Source organism: Saccopteryx bilineata, chromosome 2 (assembly GCF_036850765.1).
Source record: "Saccopteryx bilineata isolate mSacBil1 chromosome 2, mSacBil1_pri_phased_curated, whole genome shotgun sequence".
Lineage (NCBI taxonomy): Eukaryota > Metazoa > Chordata > Mammalia > Chiroptera > Emballonuridae > Saccopteryx > Saccopteryx bilineata.
The window spans coordinates 39737704-39759669 of NC_089491.1; the positions used below are offsets into that span (position 1 = coordinate 39737704).

Genomic DNA, 21966 nt, shown 5'->3' on the forward strand with positions numbered 1-21966 from the left:
ATAACTTGGTCATCTACTCCAGTCTTACACAATTTTCAAAATTCTCTGGGCCTGTGGACATTTTCACCACCTGAATAAAACTTCTCTTGCTGTACTGCTCATGTTTCTTCATCTCAGTTGTGACCTCTTACTACTCCTTATATTCGAGAGTAACAGAAAACCAGGATTTGCTGGTATATCTATTTGCTTCTGTGTGACTGTTCTATAGACACTGTTTCGTGACACTGTGATAGATACATAAAAATTACTATATATTTTTTTAGTTTAGTAGAGTTTGAGGACTGTGTAGGCACACTAGTGCTTATTGCTGTTTTAGGAAAGCTAAAGCCACACCAGGCAGTCATCAGCTCTAGTCTTTTCAATCCTACATGGAGATTGTAGAGTATTTAATTTGTATTTTTAAATTTGGGAAACCACTTTTGAGTATATTAAAACAAATAATGATTCATCTAAAAAGGGGTACAAAGATGAGCACATCAAAAATTTTCTTGTCGGCCCTGGCCGGCTGGCTGGCTGGCTCAGCGGTAGAGCGTCGGCCTGGCGTGCAGGAGTCCCGGGTTTGATTCCCGGCCAGGGCACACAGGAGAAGCGCCCATCTGCTTCTTCCCCCTTCCCCCTCTCCTTCCTCTCTGTCTCTCTCTTCCCCTCCTGCAGCAGCTGAGGCTCCATTGGAGCAAAGATGGCCCGGGCGCTGGGGATGGCTCTGTGGCCTCTGCCTCAGGCGCTTGAATGGCTCTGGATGCAACAGAGCGACGCCCCAGAAGGGCAGGACATCGCCCTCTGGTGGGCATGCCGGGTGGATCCCGGTCAGGCACATGCAGGAAGGAGTCTGTCTGACTGCCTCCCCGTTTCCAGCTTTGGAAAAAATGAAAAAAAAAAAAAATTGTCTTGTCAGTGTTCAGGTTTAATCAGGTTCTCATTTTTATGGATAGACTATGTTAGAGTCGGGCTGTATAAAAATGAACTGCTATGACAAGCTCAAATGTAAAATGAATATTTTTAAATTTAATATGAGGAGAATGGAATTTGTAATTAAATAGTTATATTTAATTGAGAAAATATTTCACTATTTGAGTATAGCAATATCTGTGGGTAAACTTCTATGCAAGATAATACTAGTCTAAATGATACCAAATATGTCAGTTGGTTGGGAAAATATATTGTGTTAAGTGACGAAATAAAAAGTTAAATAGCTTTTGTTTGCTGACTGGCCTGTATTTACTAGGCTTTATAAAATATGCGTAATATGTTTACCTCATTGCTAACTCATTCAGTAGAGAATGGTTTTCTGGTATTTTCAAAATGAACTGAAGGGCTTAACTTCCCTCTTTATAAAATATCACTGAACAGGTGAAATATTTTCAAATTATTAATTAGAGGGCCTATTTTCTTTTTTTAAAGTAGAGATAGGCTGAGACACTTCTTTCTGTTATTTTTCTACTACCTTCAGCAGATTTCATTCTTGATGTGGTAGTTGGATGTATTTTGAAGTCTTAAAAGTCTAGTTCTTTTTTGGTGGATTATTGAGTTTTAATTTCTTATTTGAGACTGCACTCAAAGAAGGTGGTTCTAGGCTGAATGTTTCGTAAAGAATGTCTCTTTGGTTAACCTCTTGAACCTAGAAATCACACAGTGGTAGCCAGATCTGGCTTGTTTTCTTCAAAGATCAGAAAATAGCAAATTATTGCTTGAATTTAAACACAAAAAGTGTATGTCTGATTGGAGGTAAGAGGACTGGAGGGTAAATGCAGAAGCAGCACGGAAGTCCTTTAGAAAACCTGGTTTGTTTAGGGATTATTCTGTGGTGCTTGTCTTTCACTTTGCCATGTTTCTTACCTGGTTGCTGTTTGCAGCATGGCTAACCAGCAGCAGTAAGGAATATCTACTCCTGATGGAGGTGGGATAGTGTTAGAGAATATAAATATTATGTGTAGCATTGTTAGAAGTAAGAACTTTAAAGTAAACCATGAAAGCAAGAAAATCTTGTCCTGTTGGCTAACTTTACTTTGTTTCAAGGTCTTCTGTTTGTTGTTCTATTGTTCAAAGTCTTCTGAAACAAATTATTACTTTGCAAAACCATCAAATGGAACTGTCCATGATAATTTTTTTAGTTTGTTTTTTTGTTTTGTTTTGGTTTTTGTATTTTTCTGAAGTTGGAAATGAGGCAGACAGACTCCCGCATGCACCCGACTGGTATCCACCTGGCATGCCCACCAGGGGGCGATGCTCTGCCCATCTGGGGTGTTGCTCTTTTGCAACCAGAGCCATTCTAGCGCCTGAGGCAGAGGCCATAGAGCCATCCTCAGCACCCGGACTAACTTTGCTCCAATGGAGCCTTGGCTCTGGTAGGGGAAGAGAGAGAGAGAGGAAGGAGAGGAGGAGGGGTGGAGAAACAGATGGGTTCTTCTCCTGTGTGCCCTGGCTGGGAATCGAACTCGGGACTCCTGCACGCCAGGCCGACGCTCTACCACTGAGCCAACCGGCCAGGGCTGTCCATGATATTTTAAAGATAAGTTGGTCTTTCCCATGTAAGGATAGCTGTCACAAAGGAAAACATTGAACATAGTCATAAGTACTCAACTTTTTATCACAATGCTTTTTTTGTTTGAGTAACAAAATAGTTCAAGAATCAGTCCTTTGCATTAATATACTTTATATATTTACTCAAGTTAATTAGTTTGCATTGTTCCTGGCATATATAAAGGGTAGGAGAGTAGTTTTGAAAGAGCTGGTCTGGAAAGCTGCTATTCTAAATACTGAATGTGATTTCTGGGAAGAACCATTCCTTTTTAGAGTTTATTGTTTCACTTTGAAAGTCTGTGTGCGTGCTTGTAGACTGTTGTGCAAAATGTGCCATATTCTGTTTAGCACATACTGTGGTTTTAAACCAATTGTCCCTTGAGGGTTCCTTTTCTACTTTTTTCAACAAATAAGTTCTTGTTAAACTTTGTAGAGTGCACAAACCAAGATTTGCTTCAGGGTATCCTTTGTGGAATCAAATGGAGTAAGATGTTTCTCCCTTTCAAATGTTTTAAATAGAAAATCTATCCCTTCGTAATACTTGAGTACTTTTAGGTCTGGCGGTATAAAGGCATTTTAAATTGTATATATATGTACCTTGTACTGACTCTACTGTGTATAAAATTTCCAGAACCTATTGTTAACCTCAGAGGACAGGATTCTGTCTTATGTAGTTATCTTGTTTATTCATATTATTGCACATAGAGTTTGTACACTGGATTTTTTTGGAATAAATGTTATTGTTTTCTCTAATTAATAAAACAATGCAGCCTGACAGGTGGTGGCGCAGTGGATAGAGTGTCGGACTGGGATGAATAGAACCCAGGTTTGAAACCCTGAGGTCGCCGACTTGAGCTCGGGTTCACTGGCTTGAGTGTGGGATCATAGACATCCAATGGTCACTGGCTTGAAACCCAAGGTCGCTGGCTTAAGCCCAAGATTGCTGGCTTGAGTAAGGGGTCACTCACTCTGCTGTAGCCTCCCCCACCCACACCATCAAAGCACATATGAGAACGCAAACAATGAACAACTAAGGAGCTGCAACGAAGAATTGATGTGTCTCATCTCTTTCCCTTCCTGTCTGTCTGTCCCTATCTGTTCCCCTCTCTGATTCTCTCAATGCAGAAAGATTAAAAGGTTAAATCCAATTAAAAGTCCTCACTTAGATAACTATACAGGGGTTTGTCTATTTACAACACAGTTCCGTTCCTATGACAGTGACATAACCTGAATTTTGGTGTAAGTAAAACACATCTTAGCCTAACACAAACAGAACACTTGGGCCTTTAACAGTTCAAAATGGCATAGGTAAGTGTGCTGGGGGATGCCAACTCCCGCACTCATATGCTATGTTACTGTGCATTCTTCTGCCGTAAGCAACCAAACTTAGTTCAGCCAAGTAGTCCGTAAGTATGACGCAAATGGTGTAAGCTGAAACACGTCTCAATTTTTTTTTCTTTCTTTTTTTTTGTATTTTTCTGAAGCTAGAAACCGGGAGAGACAGTCAGACAGACTCCCACATGCGCCTGACAGGGATCCACCAGGCACACCCACCAGGGGCAAAGCTCTGCCCACCAGGGGGCGATGCTCTGCCCTTCCAGGGCGTTGCTCTGTCGCGACCAGAGCCACTCTAGCGCCTGGGGCAGAGGCCAAGGAGCCATCCCCAGTGCCCGGGCCATCTTTGCTCCAATGGAGCCTCGGCTGCGGGAGGGGAAGAGAGAGACAGATAGGAAGGAGAGGTGGAGGGGTGGAGAAGCAAATGGGCGCTTCTCTTGTGTGTCCTGGCCGGGAATCGAACCCGGGACTTCTACACGCCAGGCCGACGCTCTACCACTGAGCCAACCGGCCAGGGCCACGTCTCTATTTTTTAAAGTTTTTATGGGATTGAGTGTCATAAACTTGAAGTGTCGTATGTTGAGATTGTCATAACCCAGGGACCCCCTTTATCTAACTTTCTTCAGTATGTACATAGGCTTTTATTTGAACGTAAAAATGTAATTCTCTTTTATATGCTATTTGCTGAAAGCTTGCTTCATTTATATTATGGATCTCTTTCTGTGTGCACCAGGGCAACTTTTAAAATGGCCACATACTGTGCCTTTTATGGATATTCTAGAGTAGAATAGAAGGAAATGGACCAAATTTGCATTTTCCCAGTAACACACCCTGATTGATATCCTACTCCTATATTTCCAAGAATATAGTATGTCATTCTTTTTCTGTTTCTCAGCAATTTTTAAATACAGAGTGGGGCAAAAGTTGCTTTACAAGTTGTTTGAATAGGAAATAATATAATAATTAATAAAAATAATTAATACAAGAACAAAAGAAAACAAAAAAATAGTACAAGAATAAACTTTTGCATACTCACAACTATAAAAATACTTTTGCCCCACACTAGATATGATATGAATTGATTTGATATCATCATTAGAGGAGAGGTGGGGAAAAGAGATTATATGAATAATTTGACTTATTAGAATATATCTTTGAAGTTTAAATTTTCGTTATCTACTTGAACCCCAAATTTTTTTTGTCTACCATTAAAAATTTTTTGATGATTACTTTGAATAACCAAATTGGGAAAGTTGTATTCCTGAGATTTTAGGGCATAGTATAATGTAACTTTGTAATCTTTGATCTAATCTGTGTATTTGATAGGTTTAAACCCTACTACTGAGTTAGATGAGGGTGCATAGAGTAGGAACTTGGAGAAATGACGATTACTTTATTCTCAAATTAGCATTGGAAAAGGCTTTTTGGTAGGACAGCATACAGTATGTTATTCAGGTAGTCACTTAAAACTTTTTGTGCTCTATTTAGCAAAGGAGGTTATCAAGAGGTTTGCTGTCTTTATCATTGGAAAGTAGAAGTATATGGAAAAGAATTAAAATGGTAGGCGGGCAAGCTGCCAGGCATGGGTAATTAGATTTGGAAGATGCATGTACTCTTGATAATTGTACAAACTTTGACCATTCTTATCTTCGATAGACTTCATGGGAGACTGTAGGGGGGAAGAAGAAGAATTTTGGAAAAGAAAATTTAGAAAACAAAGAGAATAGAGAGAAGAGAAGTGAGAGAGAAGTGAGTCATGGTCATGGAAACAACAACCGGAAAGGAAGAGGTGGCAATCGTGGGAGAGAGTGTAAGTATAGACATTTCTTCTCAACTTTTTATGATGAAAAATTTTATGCACACTGAAAAACTGAAAGAGTGGTCCAATGAATGCCCATATATCTACTCCTTCAGTGCACCATTTGTTATTACAGTTAACACTTGGTTTCTAGTGAACTCTATATACTTAGTTAGCTTAGTAATTATGCAATTTTATATCAGCACTGACCTGGGTAGTTAGTTGTGTATATTAAGACTGCCTTCTGTTGTGAGTCAAGTGCATCCTCTAATTTTATTGGAGATACTTTATTCACTAACAGATGAAGCTGTTTATTTTTTCTCCATCTATGAATGCTCATGGTATAGGCAAAGGTTAAATTAAGTAGAAAGTTGTTAAATAAGGAAATTTTTCTGAGTACTTTTCATTTGACCCAGGTTTGACATCATTTATGAAAAACTACAACTTGCTGTATAGACATACCAAATTAACTAAATTATGAATGAATAAAATATAAATATTTACATATTACCTCAGAGACTTTTGTAGTTTATTCCTTGGGTATTTATTCAATATGTAGTATGTAGCAAGCACTCTTATAGGCATACAGCAGCGAATAATACAGAAATCTTTGTAATGGAGGTAGGAGAGGTAGTAATAAAAAATAACATTTCATATTAATATATATATATATATTTTTTTTTTTTTTGTATTTTTCTGAAACCAGAAACGGGGATGCAGTCAGACAGACTCCCGCATGCGCCCCACCGGGATCCATTCGGCACGCCCACCAGGGGGCGATGCTCTGCCCATCCGAGGTGTCGCTCTGTTGCGACCAGAGCCACTTTAGCGCCTGAGGCAGGGGCCAAGGAGCCATCGCCAGCGCCCGGGCCATTTTGCTCCAGTGAGCCTTGGCTGCAGGAGGGGAAGTGAGAGACAGAGAGGAAGGAGAGGGGGAGGGGTGGAGAAGCAGATGGGTGCTTCTCCTGTGTGCCCTGGCTGGGAATCGAACCTGGGACTTCTGCACACCAGGCCGACGCTCTATCACTGAGCCAACTGGCCAGGGCCACATATTAATATATTTTAATGGTGTGATGTAGAAATTATCCTGTGGGGACAAACAAGGGCAGAAGGATGGGGAATATCAGCAGGGATGTGGCAAATTTAAATGGAGTGGCCACCAAGGAAGGCCTCATTGACAGTTCATAGGACTACAATGTTCCTGAGGATGAGGGGAACAAGCTGTGCCAATATCACTTAGAAAATTTCTGTATTATATAGGATCATTGATGCCAATATAGATATGAAGAGAAGAAAAGACTGTGTTGGCATCTCCTGGACAGTATCCTGTAAAAATCTGTCTCTAATACTAATTACTTCAATAACTCAGTTTTTCCTTGATGGTGTTATTTTGATAGTCTGTGCCTTTCCAGACCTTAAAACCAGTGAACAAATTTGTAGTGCATTACATAGTTGAATGACAAAAGTAGCTTTTGAAGCAGACTTACTTTAGGGGGAAGTCAAGTCCAAATAGAAATGGTATATCATTTAAATTTCTTTTTAGAAATTTCACATATGAACGAATAAGCATGATATACTTTCACTCAATTTTTGAGCCACTTTAGTTTGGTTTTGTTTTTCCCCTTTTGAACTCTGGTTAATATTTAGCCTTTTGTTTTGTTTTATTTTTTATTATATTTGTAAGAGAGAGAAAGACAGAGACAGAAACAATGATCTGTTCCTGTATGGGAACAGAATTTCTGACTGGGAATTAAACTGGCAACCTTTGCATATCTGGACAATGTTCTAACCACGCGAGCTATTTGGCCAGAGCAATATTTTGCCTTTTTGTTTTTATTTGTTTTTTTAATATAATTTAATTTTTTTAAATGCAAGGAGGGGAGATAGAGAGGCAGACTCCAACATCCCCAACCATGATCCACCCAGCAACCCCCATCTGGGGCTGATGCTTGAATCAACTGAGCTATCCTCAATGTCTGAGGCCAACACTCTGACCTGTTCAGCCATCCTCAGTGCCAGGGACTGATGCTCAAACTAGTTGAGCCTCTGGCTGTGAGGGGAAACAGACAGAGAACGGGGAAAAGGAGGGGAAGAGAAACAGATGGTCGCCTCTCATTGCATGCCCTGATTGGGGATTGAACTCAGAACGTCCACATACTCTATCCTAGGGGTTCCCAAACTATGGCCCCGGCGACCGCATGCGGCCCCCTGAGGCCATTTATCCAGCCCCCGCCCCACTTCCAGAAGGGGCACCTCTTTCGTTGGTGGTCAGTGAGAGGAGTACTGTATGTGGAGGCGTGCGCCGTCACTCATGTACAGTACTACTTCCAGTGATGCGGGATGCACACGTCACGGCTCCGGAAGTGCGTTATATCACTTGTTATGGCCAGCAGTGACAAATACGGAACCGGACATTGACCATCTCATTAGCCAAAAGCGGGCCCATAGTTCCCATTGAAATACTGGTCAGTTTGTTGATTTAAATTTACTTGTTCTTTATTTTATTTATTTATTTATTTATTTTTATTTTATTTTATTTTTTTTCATTTTTCTGAAGCTGGAAACAGGGAGAGACAGTCAGACAGACTCCCGCATGCGCCCGACTGGGATCCACCCGGCACACCCACCAGGGGCGAAGCTCTGCACACCAGGGGGCGATGCTCTGCCCATCCTGGGCGTCGCCATATTGCGACCAGAGCCACTCTAGCGCCTGAGGCAGAGGCCACAGAGCCATCCCCAGCGCCCGGGCCATCTTTGCTCCAATGGAGCCTTGGCTGCGGGAGGGGAAGAGAGAGACAGAGAGGAAAGCGCGGCGGAGGGGTGGAGAAGCAAATGGGCGCTTCTCCTATGTGCCCTGGCCGGGAATCGAACTCGGGTCCTCCGCACGCTAGGCCGACGCTCTACCGCTGAGCCAACCGGCCAGGGCCACTTGTTCTTTATTTTAAATATTGTATTTGTTCCCGTTTTGTTTTTTTTACTTTAAAATAAGATATGTGCAGTGTGCATAGGGATTTGTTCATAGTTTTTTTTATAGTCTGGCCCTCCAATGGTCTGAGGGACAATGAACTGGCCCCCTGTGTAAAAATTTTAGGAACCCCTGCTCTATCCACTGAGCCAATCGGCAAGAACCTCTTTAGCCTTTTTAAAAAAGTTTGAATACAGTATACAGATGATGCATTTTAGAATTGTACACCTGAAACCTATATAATTTTATTAACTGATGTCACTCCAATAAAGTCCATAAAAATGTATTATAAAAGTCTTTATTTACTCTTGACTTTAATGGCTGGTCTGGTATGATTATGTATAAGAGGTGCTCTTTTATTTCTTAGTTAGAGGTGAAGAGAATGGAATTGATTGCAATCAAGGGGACAAGCCTTCTGACCGTGGCAAGCGAGCCCGTAGTAGAGGTAAGACAGAATTAAGGGGGTAGGAGATGCTCGTGATTGGAAGAAGGAGGCAGGTATGACAGTTTATTTACTCTGAAAGAGTGGTTCCTTTTCTGAAATCTTTTGATTCATTTACTGATATGTGTATGAATGAAGTGTTTGAATCATGTTATTTTGAGGAAACCTATTGATTGTTTTCAAATGAACTGCGAAGACCCTTTAAATGAATAATTTAAAATTTGAGGTTGTGCTTGACCAGACGGTGGTGCAGTGGATAGAGTGTCGGATTGGAATGTGGAAGACCCAGGTTTGAGACCCCGAGGTTGCCAGCTTGAGCGTGGGCTCATCTGGTTTGAGCAAAAGCCCACCAGCTTGGACCCAAGGCCGCTGGCTCGAGCAAGGAGTTACTGGGTCTGCTGAAAGCCCACGGACAAGGCACATATGAAGAAGCAATCAATGAACAACTAAGGTGTCGCAACAAAAAATTAATGATTGATGTTTCTCATCTCTCCGTTCCTGTCTGTCTGTCCCTATCTATCCCTCTCTATGACTCTCTCTCTGTCACTGTAAAAAAAAAAAAAAAAAAAAAAAAAAAAAAAAAAAAAAAAAATAAAATTTGAGGTTCTGACCAAAATGTTAGTATTAATTTTCCTATGTTGGACTTTTTTTTACCCACTGGGTTTAAAATTAAGCTTATTGGCCTGCTAATTATTCCTTCCTCTCCTCCATTTTCTGTTAGTGATCATTTCTTAACAATTATTAATTTGGGATGTCATTAAGCCACTTTAAGAATGTAGTTTCATATACCCAAGAGTTGTGACTGAATTTTCTCAGGGTTATAAAATCAAGGACATGATGTAAAACGGACCCTGTTTTGCTCACTGGAGGAGCTACCTGAATTGACTGATAATATCTTTCATCCATTATTCAATGCAGTTTTGACTCTCAGCTTCATCTGCTCTACTGTAGATTCCCTTTAAGTTATTCAATTAATGTATCCTTCATTTCTGACTGGCTCTTTTTTATGCTGTTGAGGTTCTCACTAAGTTCTTTGAGCATCCTTATAAGTAGTGTTGAACTCTGCATTTGGTAGATTGCTTGTCTCCATTTTGTTTAGTTCTTTCATTTTGGACATAATTCATTGTCTTCTCATTTTGGCAGCCTCTCTGTGTTTATTTCTGTATTTTAGGTAGAGCTACTATGTCTCCCAGACTTGACAGAGTGGCCTAATTTAGTATGTATTCTGTAGGTTTCAGTGTCACAGCCTCCCTGATCACCCAAGCTGGACACTTGAGTTATGTGTGCCTTGCCCAGCCTATGTGAGTTGTGTTCACTTGCCTTTTGTAGTTGAGGCTTGGTTGCTCTTGGCACACCAGTTGGAGGGATTTATTTCAGCAGGGCTCTGGTTTCCCTTGAGTCTGCCTTTGCAGTGTTGTCGCTTGTGGAGGGAGTTGTTTGGGTGGCTGTGCTTCGATATTGTCTGAAGCTGTCCACTGAGTGTGCTAGTTCTGGGGCCTCCTGGGAACTAGTACTCTACTTTCTGTGTATCATGCAAGTAGAATCTTATAGTGTTTTTGTTTGTTTGTTTGCTTTTTAGATGAGAATAGGGGAGATAGTGAGGCAGACTTCCGCATGTACCTCAACTGGGATCCACCCAGCAACCCTGTCTTGGGCTGAGGTATAGGTACTGAGCTATTTTTAGTGCGTAAGGCTGACATGCTTGGACCAACTGAGTCTCCTCAGTGCCCAAGGTCATGCTCAAACCCATGGAGCCACTGGCTGTGGGAGGGGGAGAAGGAGAGAAGAGGGAGGGGGGAGGGAAGCAGATGGTTGTTTCTCCTGTGTGCCCTGACTGGGAATTGAACACAGGACGTTTTATATACCGGGCTGACACTTTATTCACTAAGCCACTTACTAGGACCTGGGGTGTGTGTGTGTGTGTGTGTGTGTGTGTGAGAGAGAGAGAGAGAGAGAGAGAGAAAGAGAGAGGGATAAGGACAGAGAGACAGGAAAGGAGAGAGATAAGCATCAATTCTTCATTGCAACACCTTTAGTTGTTCATTGATTGCTTTCCGATATGTACCTTGATGGGAGCGGTGGACCACTTGCTCAAGCCAGTGACTTTTGGGCTCAAGCCAGCAACCATGGGGTTATGTCTGTGATCCCTGCGCAAGCTAGCAACCCCATGCTTATGCCGCAAACTTCGGTGTTTTCAACCTGGGTCTTTGGCGTCCCAGCTCAATGCTCTATCCACTGCGCCACTGCTTGGTCAGGCCCTAGCTTAATGTTTAAAAGGGTTATCAGTGTTCAGTATTTTTTTTTTTTTTCCTGAAGCTGGAAACAGGGAGGCAGTCAGACAGACTCCCGCATGTGCCTGACCTCCGGGAGGGGAAGAGAGAGACAGAGAGGGAGAGGGGGGTGGAGAAGCAGATGGACGCATCTCCTGTGTGCCCTGGTCGGAAATCGAACCCGGGACTCCTGCACACCAGGCCGACGCTCTACCACTGAGCCAACCGGCCAGGGCCAGTGTTCAGTATTGTAAAATGTATTAGTACTTCATTCCTTTTTATGGCCACATCACATTTCATTGTATGGATATATGAGAAGGTTAGCTTTTTTATTTTTGCATTTTGACAGTGTTACAATAGATGGTAGCCATTGATATATATTACTAGGATTCTCCCTTCCCCCTTTTTTATATTTTATTTATTGATTTGATGGCGGGTGAGAAGTATCAAATCATAATTTCTTCACTTTAGTTGTTCATTGATTGATTTTGTATGTTCCTTGATTGGGCAAGCCCTGGGTCTTAAACTAGTGACCTTAGCATTCTAGGTTGATGTTCCATCCACTGTGCCACTACAGGTGAGGCAGGATTCTTCTACGTTTTAGGGCATTTTCCCTTATTCCCCAATCTCTGGGAATAGGGCAAATTTTCATCAAGACCATACTTTTAGTAGTTTAATTTGAACTGTTGGATAAGGTAACTGTACATGGTTAATATACGTCATAGTTATATTAGCATAGCTAATACACCTCCTGGCAACCATCTTTCTCTGAATTTGTTTTGTCTTATGTACCTCATATAAGTGGAATCAAAATCTTTGCCATTTTGTTACTGGCCTTTTTCATTTAGCACAATGTCCTCAGTGTTTATCATTGTAGCATATATCAGAATTTTCTTCTTTTTAAGGCCTTGTATGTGTATACTACATTTTGCTTATCCATTTATTTACTGATAGACATTGTGTTGCTTCTTCCTTTTGGCTATTGTCAGTGAGGTTGATATTAGTGTTCAGATATTTTAAGTCCCTACTTTCAAATTCTTTTGGATAGATAGCTAAATGTGGAAATGCAGGATCATGTGGTAATTCTATTTTCAGTTTTTTGAGGAACTGCCATACTGTTTTACATAGTGACTGCCATTTTACATTTTTACCAAACGGTGCACAAAGGTTTGAGTTCTCTACATCCTTGCTAATTCCTTTTATGTTTTGTCCTTTTTCTCTTTGGGTTTCCCCTCATTTTTATTTACTTATTTAGAATTTATTGGGCTGAAATTGGTTAATAAAAATACATAGTTTCAGGTGTACCATTACATAATACATCAGGGAAACCTCACACCCATTATAATGGCTACTATTAAGGAAAAAGAAAACAAGCCCTGGCTGGCTCAGCAGTAGAGTGTTGGCCCTGCGTGTGTGTTGTCCTGGGTTCAATTTCCAGTCAGGGCACACATGAGAAGCAACCATCTGCTTCTCTACACCTTCCCTATCTCCTTTCTCTCTCTCTTTCTCTCTCTCTCTCCCGCTTTCTTTCTTTCTCCCTCTCCCTTTCCCTATGTCCCTCCCCTTCCTTATCCCACAGCCATGGCTGGATTGGTTCAAGTATACGGGCTCTGGGCACTGAGTATGGCTTTGTGGAGTCTCTGCCTCAGGCTCTAAAAATAGCTCAGTTGTGAGCATGGCTCCAGATGGGCAGAGCATTGGTCCCAGAGTGGATTGCCAGGTGGATCCTGGTCGGGGCACATAAAGAGTCTGCCTCTTGGCCCTGGCTGGTTGGCTCAGTGGTAGAGCGTCGGCCTGGCATGCAGGAGTCCCAGGTTCGATTCCTGGCCAAGGCACACAGGAGAAGCGCCCATCTGCTTCTCTACCCCGCCCCCCTTCCTCTCTGTCTCTCTCTTCCCCTCCTGCAGCCAAGGCTCCATTGGAGCAAAGTTGGCCTGGGCACTGAGGATGGCTCCATGGCTTCTGCCTCAGGTGCTAGAATGGCTCTGGTTGCAACAGAGCAGCGCCCCCGATGGGCAGAGCATCGCCCCTTGGTGGGCATGCTGGGTGGATCCTGGTCAGGTGCATGCGGGAGTCTGTCTGACTGCCTCCACGTTTCCAACTTCGGGGGAAAAAAAAAAGAATCTGTCTCTTTATATCCCCTCCTTTCACTTGAAAAAGAAGGGGGAAAAACCAGACTTAGACATATAACAATTTGTTTTATTTTTTTATAGCAGCCATCATATTGATATGTTTTCTCTAATGATTAGTGATGTTGCCCATCTTTTTGTGTGCATTTTTATGTTTTGTATATCTTCTCTGACTCAAGTTTTTTGCCCGTTTTTGAACTGGGTTGTTCATTTTGTTGAGTTCTAGAAGTTCTTCATATAGTCTCAACTAGAAAGCCTGGCGGTCATACGAAATGACCGCTGTTCTAGATATTATAAATTGTAATTAAAATGATTTGTGCAAAGATGTCTGCTAATTCAAACTGAATTACCCAGGGCAGGTGGTGAGGACGCCCCTTTGCTTAGTGCCCCACGGGGTTTCCCCCTTCTACTTGCTTAATTGCTTAAAGTAGAGTGCAGTGAAGGAATCCACTGGCAGTACATTTCTTAAGAGCCACCGCTAGCTCAATAAATAAAGGTGATTTAAATAATAAAATGTTAATTCACATGTCAAAGATCTCTTTGTACACAACATTTCTTGTGTAGATCTTTCCATCATTTTTAAGCTCGCCTTGCAGAGGTCCATCAATTATTTTTAATTTTACGTCCGTTCTTTCACGAACTCTTGAACAGGCAACATAAAGTTGACCGTGTCCAAATGCAGGCTCAGGTAAAAATATGCCAACACGCTTAAGCGTTTGGCCCTGAGATTTATTGATGGTCATAGCAAAGGCAAGTTTTACAGGAAATTGTCTACGTCTCAATTGAAACGGCAACCCTGTTTGAGATGGAGCCAAATCAATTCTTGGAATGACATGATTTCACCTTTAGAGGAGCCAGTCAAAGACTTAGCTATTATGACATTATTTTTCAATTGGAGAACCTCTAGTCTTGTACCATTGCAAAGACCCCTTCTGGTGTTAAGATTTCTTAACAGCATAATAATTGCTCCAATCTTTAACCTCAATTTGTGAGGTGGCATGCCAGAAGGTGACAGACTGTTTAAAAATTCCGTTGGAAAGTTGTTGGCACTCGCTTTATTATCAGCTACAACGGAATCAACACTTAAATATTTCGTGTCATTCCCTTCTCTGCCTTTTTCAAGGGACTCATTTTGTCGAGACAGGCTTTTTTGTCTTGCATCTGAGGCAAGCCTTGTTTCTCTATGCTCATCAGTCTCATTTTGCCGAGAAAGACACATTTGCTCTGCGACTGAAGCAAGCCTTGTCTTTCTTTGCTCAGTGGTTTCTTTTTGTCGAGAAAGCCATTTTTGTGCAGCTTTAGCTCCTTCTCTCTCCTCTTCAGTGCTGTATTTTCTAGGAGGCATTCTTAAAAGAAATTACGTTAAGACGTAGTTTTTATGTAAAACAGATGATTGCCAATGCAAACAAATGTTCACCTTCCCCCTGACACGCTCAATTTGCGTTCAGCCTTAAATTGTTTCAAAAGCAGATGATTGCCAATGCAAACAAATGTTCACCTTCCCCCTGACCCGCTCAATTTGCGTTCAGCCGTGGCAACTTCACCCCATTGGCTAGTACAGTTACGCAAGCAACCAATAAGCTATCGGTGACAAACAGACACTTAAGCCGCATATAATAAAGATATTACTCCTTTATCAAATATATGTTGTGCAAATATTCTACAGGTTACTTTTGTACTCTGTTGATAATTGCCTTTCATTTATTTATATTTTGTTGATAGTATTATTTATTTGCGAGAGGGAGAGGAATGGAGAAAGATGAGAAGCATCAGCTTGTAGTTGCATCACTTTAGTTGTTCATTGATTGCTTCTTATACTTGCCTTGACCTGGGGACTCAGCCGAACCAGTGACCTGTTGATCAAGCCAGCGACCTTGGGCATTAAGCCAGCAACCTTTGGGCCCAAGCCAGTGACCATGAGATCATTTTTGATGGTCCTGTACTCAAGCCGGCGACCTCAGGTTTCCAATATGGGACCTTAGCATCCCAGATCAATGCTCTATCTTACTACACCACTACTGGTCAGGCAATTGATAGTGTCTTTTTTTTCTTTTTTTTTTTTTGATAGTGACAGAGATAGGGAACAGACAGGAAGGGAAAGAGATAAGAAGCATCAATTCTTTGTTGTAGCTCCTTAGTTGTTCATTGATTGCTTTCTCATGTGTGCCTTGACCCGGGGGCTCCAGCAGAGCAAGTGATCCTTTGGTCATGTCTATGATCCCATACGCAAGCCAGCAACCCCACACTCAAGCTGGTGAGCCCTACTCAAGCCAGATGAACCTGCGCTCAAGCCAGTGACCTCAGGGTTTTGAATCTGGGTCCTCAGTGTTCCAGGCCGATGCTCTATCCACTGCACCACCACCTGATCATTTTGATGCACAAATCTAATGTTTATTTTTTTCTTCCCTGCCTGTGCCTTTGGTGTCATATCAAAGAAATCCTTAACTCAGTGCTCTGAAGATTTTGCTCTCTATTTTCTTCTTAGAGTTATAGTTTTAGCTTTTTAAGTTTTTAATCCACAGTTTGGATTTTGATCAAGAACGACTGGAGAGTTGTTAAATAACGCTTTTTTCTTTCTAGCTATCTTGCTTGTTGTCACTTTGGTTATTGGTTAAAGTCCTTCTATTACAAATGGTATTTAATAGTACAGTGCCTCCATCTTACTTAGTAGTTTCTTCTTTCTGTTTCTCATTTTATTTTATAGTGGAGGCTTTATGTCATGTTGTTTCACCCACTGGTTTAAAAGACCCAAAATATTTTTACAAATAAGCTACCTGTGTTACACTGCTACATATCACAAATAGTATACAAGACTGCATAGGTAGTTGTGTCAGCAGGAACCAGCTGTTGAGGTGCATTGGAGGGAATGATGGTGCTGTTAGGAACATGACAGTATTTTTTGAGTAGGTGCATATAGGATGAAGTTTGTTAACTTGTAATTTTGTAGGACCTAAGTATTATTTTACACTATACATTTTTTTAAAGGATTTGGACGTGGCAGAGGGAGAGGGGTAGGAAGATTCTCAACCCAAGGCATGGGGTAAGTTTAGCTATCATATTTTTGTAGTTATTACCTTCTCTAGTTATTACTACTTAATTTCTTTTCTTTGGTACCCAGTTTATTCTGGTGAGTCAGATGTTTATGTACTTGAAGAATGGGTAGTAGGAAAGTAAAAGAACACAAATAAAATTGTATGGCAATAAGCCTTAGAGTAGAGTTTCTAGCCTTGACTGTTGACATTTTGGATTAGATAATAGTTTCCTGAGGTGGTGTGGTATCCTTAACATTGTAGGATAAGTAGTAATATCACTGGCCTTTCCTACTCTATGTCAGTAGCTCCCCTTCTCAAGTTGTGACAATCAAAAATATGTCCAGACATTGCCACATATTCCCTGGGAGGGAGGTACACAATCACCCCTAACTGAAAACAACTGCATAAGAGTTATATTGGTAAACCCAGCAGGTGTCCTTGAATGGTAAGTAAATCCAATATTTATATATGTGAAAGTGATAGTTTTTTCCTGAATTGTAATGGTGAGTGGTGACCATACTATTATTAAATAAGAGTTACAGTCAGTAGTTTACTCATTATTTCCTATTATTCTTTTACTTTATGCTATCTCTAAAATATTAGCATCACCTAGGTTTTTAGAAAAAGTTTTTAAACATGTTATAGAAACCATATGTAGATTACCTTTAAGAAAGTAAGGGAGTTAGTTCCAGGAAAAGTCCCTTTGTCTTTCCATAGCTTCATGGCAGCAGATTGGGATCACTCGCTTCAGGTGATACCTCCTTGCAAGCTGTTTTCCTCCTGAGCTTCCTGTATACAAAGGAAGGATGAAAATATAGGGAGCAAACACACATGTGTACCCAGATCAGTACATTTAAACTGTTTTGTGGATTTTGAAACTGTTTATTTTAAAAAATGTTCTTCTGTGATTTAAAAAAAATGTTTAATAATACCTTAATTAAGCTGGAAAAAAATTCTGTTGTGAAAATTTGAGAGCTATCATTTAACTTGGCTCTAGTTAGACCTCTGAGTAATGGATGTTGAGGATTTTAATGAACAACAAAGAAAGGGGTACAGTGGTACCTTGAGATACGAATTTAATTCGTTCTGTAACCGAGCTCATAAGTCAGTCAACTCATATATTAAACTGCCGATACTGGACCTGTGCGCTAACTAGCGGCAGCTTCCCGGATCACAACTCGTATATTGGAATTTTGCTTGGATCTCAAACAAAAATACGAACCGAGTCGCAGCTCGTATCTTAAAAAATTTGTATGTTGGTCTGTTCGTATCTCAAGGTACTACTGTACTTAACAAAAGATTTTTTTTCCTTAAAAAAACTTTTATATCCATTTGTTGGGCAAATGAGTTTGTAAAGTCTGTATTTTCTGGTTTTGCTTTTATTGTTAAAAATGGTAGCTGCCCAGGTAAATTGTGCTGACAGATGAAACTGCTAATTATTTTCCTGCTGCACAGCCCTTCCCCGCTCGCAGAACCCAGGCTTGTGGCCTGACTTGGGAGCCGACTCCTCCTGCAAGGGTGGAACCAAAAGCCCACAACAGGCGGAGTCATGCTACTGAGCGTGGGCACACAGTCCAGCCCGGCCTGTGGAGCCAAGGCTTGCAGCCGTCCCACGAGTGGGCTCCTCCTGTAGGGGCGGGGCGAAAGCCCGGAATCAGGTGGAGACCCACAGCTGAGCAAGGGTGCTCACCCCTGCCCTCAGTGCTGAGCATAACGCCACCCACGGGGGCGGGATGAAGGCCAAGGCCAACGAGGCTTGTACACCCGAGCACATGAACACAGCCACTCCTGTGAAGAAGAGGTGGAAACCACAGCAACAATCCCAATGGGCAGGCACCTGCAACACCCATACCCAAATGCCCTAGGCAGCAACAGCAGAGGGGATGGCGGCCTGCACAAGACCACACCTAGGGGACACAGAGGCCACACCCAATGGACTCCAGTTTCCAAAACCTTCTTTTACACAGACAAAATGAGAAAGCAGAGAAATGCAACACAAATGAATCAAGAGCAATCCCCAGAAAAGGACCTGAATGAGTCAGATATAACCAAATTACCAGGTGCAGAGTTTAAAATAATGATCGTTAGGATTCTCAAAGATATTAGAACAACAATAAATGGTCATTACGAACACCTAAATAAAGAGTTAGCAAATATAAAAAAGGACATTGAAATAATAAAAAAGAATCAGAAATTACAAATAATTATCATAAATGAAGAACGCAATGGAAGGAATTAAAAGGATGGGTGAAGCTGAGAATCGAATCAGCGAGTTAGAGGACATGATAAATAAAGGCACGGAAGCAGAGCAGAGAAAAGAGACTTAAAAAGTCAGGGGACGACCCTGGCCTGTTGGCTCAGCGGTAGAGCGTCGGCCTGGCGTGCGGGGGACCTGGGTTCGATTCCCGGCCAGGGCACATAGGAGAAGCGCCCATTTGCTTCTCCACACCCCCCCTCCTTCCTCTCTGTCTCTCTCTTCTCCTCACGCAGCCAAGGCTCCATTGGAGCAAAGATGGCCCGGGTGCTGGGCATGGCTCCTTGACCTCTGCCCCAGACGCTAGAGTGGCTCTGGTTGCGGCAGAGTGACACCCCGGAGGGGCAGAGCATCGCCCCCTGGTGGGCAGAGCATTGCCCCTGGTGGGCGTGCCGGGTGAATCCCGGTCGGGCGCATGCGGGAGTCTGTCTGACTGTCTCTCCCCGTTTCCAGCTTCAGAAAATCGAAAAAAAAAAAAAAGTCGGGGGAGATCCTGGTTGGGTGCATGCGGGAGTCTGACTGCCTCCCCATTTCCAACTTTGGAAAAATGAAAAAAAAAAAAAGGTCAGGGGAAACTCTAAGAGAGCTCTGTGACAACATGAAGAGAAATAACATCTGCATCATAGGGGTTCCTGAAGAAGAAGAGAAAGAACAAGGAATAGAGGCTCTGGCTGGTTGGCTCAGTGGTAGAGCGTTGGCCTGGTGTGCAGGGATCCCGGGTTCGATTCCTGGCCAGGGCACATAAGCGCCCATCTGCTTCTCCACCCCACCCCCTCTCCTTCCTCTCTGTCTCTCTGTCTCTCTTCCCCTCTGCAGCCAAGGTTCCATTGGAGCAAAGTTGGCCTGGGTGCTGAGGATGGCTCTGTGGCCTCTGCCTTAGGTGCTACAAGGGTTCTGGTTGCAACAGAGCAACCCCCAAGAGGGTCAGAGCATCGTCCCCTGGTGGGCGTGCCGGGTGGATCCTGGTCGGGCGCTTGCGGTAGTCTGTCTGACTGCCTTCCCGTTTCCAACTTCAGAAAAAAACAAAAAAAAAAAACAAGGGATAGAGACTTTGTTCAGACATATCATAGCTGAAATCTTCCCTAAATTAAGGCAGGAAAACATCTCACAAGTTTAAGAAGCACAGAGAACTCCATTAAAGAGAAACCCAAAGAAATCTACACCAAGACACATCATAAAGTACCAAAGCTAAGTGATGAAGAGAAAATATTAAAAGCTGCTAGAGAAAAAAAGACTATCACCTACAAAGGATTCCCCATAAGGATGACTTCCGACTTCTCAACAGAAACACTTGAGGCCAGAAGGGAATGGCAAGAAATATTCAAAGTAGTGCAGAACAAGAGCCTACAACCAAGACTACTTTATCCAGCAAAGCTATCGCTTAAAATTGAAGGAGAAATAAAAAGCTTTCCAGACAAAAAAAACCTCAAGGAATTCACTACAAACAAACCAAGGCTGCAAGAAATGCTAAGTGGCCTATTGTAAACAGATCAAAGGAGAAAATGAATATAGCAAAAGAGGAATACAGTTTTAAAAAATAAAATGGCAACAAACAATTACATATCAATAATAACCTTAAATGTAAATGGATTAAATGATTCAATCAAAAGACATAGGGTAGCTGTGTGGATAAGAAAACAGGACCCATACACATGCTGTCTACAAGAGACACATCTTAAAACAAAAGATGCACATAGACCGAAGGTAAAAGGATGGAAAAAATATTTTATGCAAATGTAAATTTAAAAAAAGCTGGGGTACCAATACTTTTATCAGACAAAATGGACTTTAAAACAAAGACTATAGTAAGAGATAAAGAAGGTCACTACATAATGATAAAGGGAGCAATCCAACAGGAAGTTATAACTGTTATAAATATCTACACACCTAATATGGGAGCACCTAAATATATAAAGCAGACTTTGATGGATTTAAAGGGTGCGATCAACAGCAATACTATAATAGTAGGGGATTTCAATACCCCACTAAAATCACTAGATAGATCCTCAAGAAAGAAAATTAACAAAGAAACAGCAGACTTAAAGGACACACTAGATCAACTCAATTTAATAGATAACTTCAGAACCTTTCATCCTAAAGCAGCAGAATATACATTCTTTTCAAGTGCTCATGCTACATTCTCTAGGATAGACCACATGTTAGGGCACAAAATTGGTCTCAACAAATTTAAGAAGATTGAAATCATATCAAGCACTTTCTCTGATCTCAATGGCATGAAACTAGAAATGAACCACAACAGAAAAGCTCAAAAACTCAAATACATGGAAACTAAATAGCAGATTGTTAAATAACAAGTGGATTAAGAATGAGATCAAAGAAGAAATAAAAAAATTCTCAGAAACAAATGACAGTGAGCATACAACAACTCAGAATTTATGGGACACAGCAAAAGCAATACTGAGGGAAGTTCAGACTAGACAAGATCGGGCGTGTTCAGGGTGGTATGGCTGTAGACTTTAGAGGGAAATTCATAGCACTACAGGCACACTTTAAGAAACTTAAAAGCTCAAATAAACAACTTAACCCTACATCTAAAAGAACTAGAAAAAGAACAGCAAGTAAAGCCCAAATGTACTAGCAGGAAGGAAATAATAAAGATTAGAGCAGAAATAAATTACATAGAGGCTAAAGAAACAATACAGAGGATCAATGAAACTAGGAGCTGGTTCTTTGAAAAGGTAAACAAGATCGATGAACCTTGAACTAGACTCATCAAGAAAAAAAGAGAGAGGACTCAAATAATAAATTAGAATTGAGAGTGGAGAAATAACTGACACAACAGAAATACAAAATATTGTAAGAAAATATTATGAAGAACTGTATGCCAAAAAGCTAGACAACCTAGATGAAATGGACAAATACCTTGAAACATACAATCTTCCAAATATCAATCTGGAAGAATCAGAAAACTTAGACCGATTATACCAAATGAGATTGAAACAGTTATCAAAAAACTCCCAACAAAGAAAAGTCCGGGGCCTGATGGCTTCACAACTGAATTCTACCAAATATTCATAGAAGAACTAACTCCTATCCTCCTCCTCAAGCTATTTTAAAAAATTCAAGAGGAAGGAAGACTTTCAAGCTTCTTTTTTGAGGTGAGCATAATTCTGATTCCAAAACCAGGCAAAGACAATGCAAAGAAAGAAAATTATAGACCAATATTCCTGATGAATATAGATGCTAAAATCCTCAACAAA

At 41.4% G+C, this 21966-nt stretch overlaps 1 protein-coding gene across 8 annotated transcripts in view; it reads left to right on the forward strand.

Moving 5' to 3' along the window:
* UBAP2 (ubiquitin associated protein 2) overlaps positions 1–21966 on the forward strand; it is a 130065-nt gene that overhangs the window by 53075 nt on the left and 55024 nt on the right. For 6 of the 8 annotated variants that reach the window (XM_066256899.1, XM_066256903.1, XM_066256900.1 and 3 more), the window contains exons 5-7: positions 5512–5665; positions 8986–9063; positions 16445–16499. In XM_066256899.1, the coding sequence (XP_066112996.1) occupies positions 5512–5665; positions 8986–9063; positions 16445–16499 (287 nt within the window). The remainder of the gene's footprint in view (positions 1–5511; positions 5666–8985; positions 9064–16444; positions 16500–21966) is intronic. The other 2 variants (XM_066256906.1, XM_066256907.1) reach the window with 1 other exon arrangement.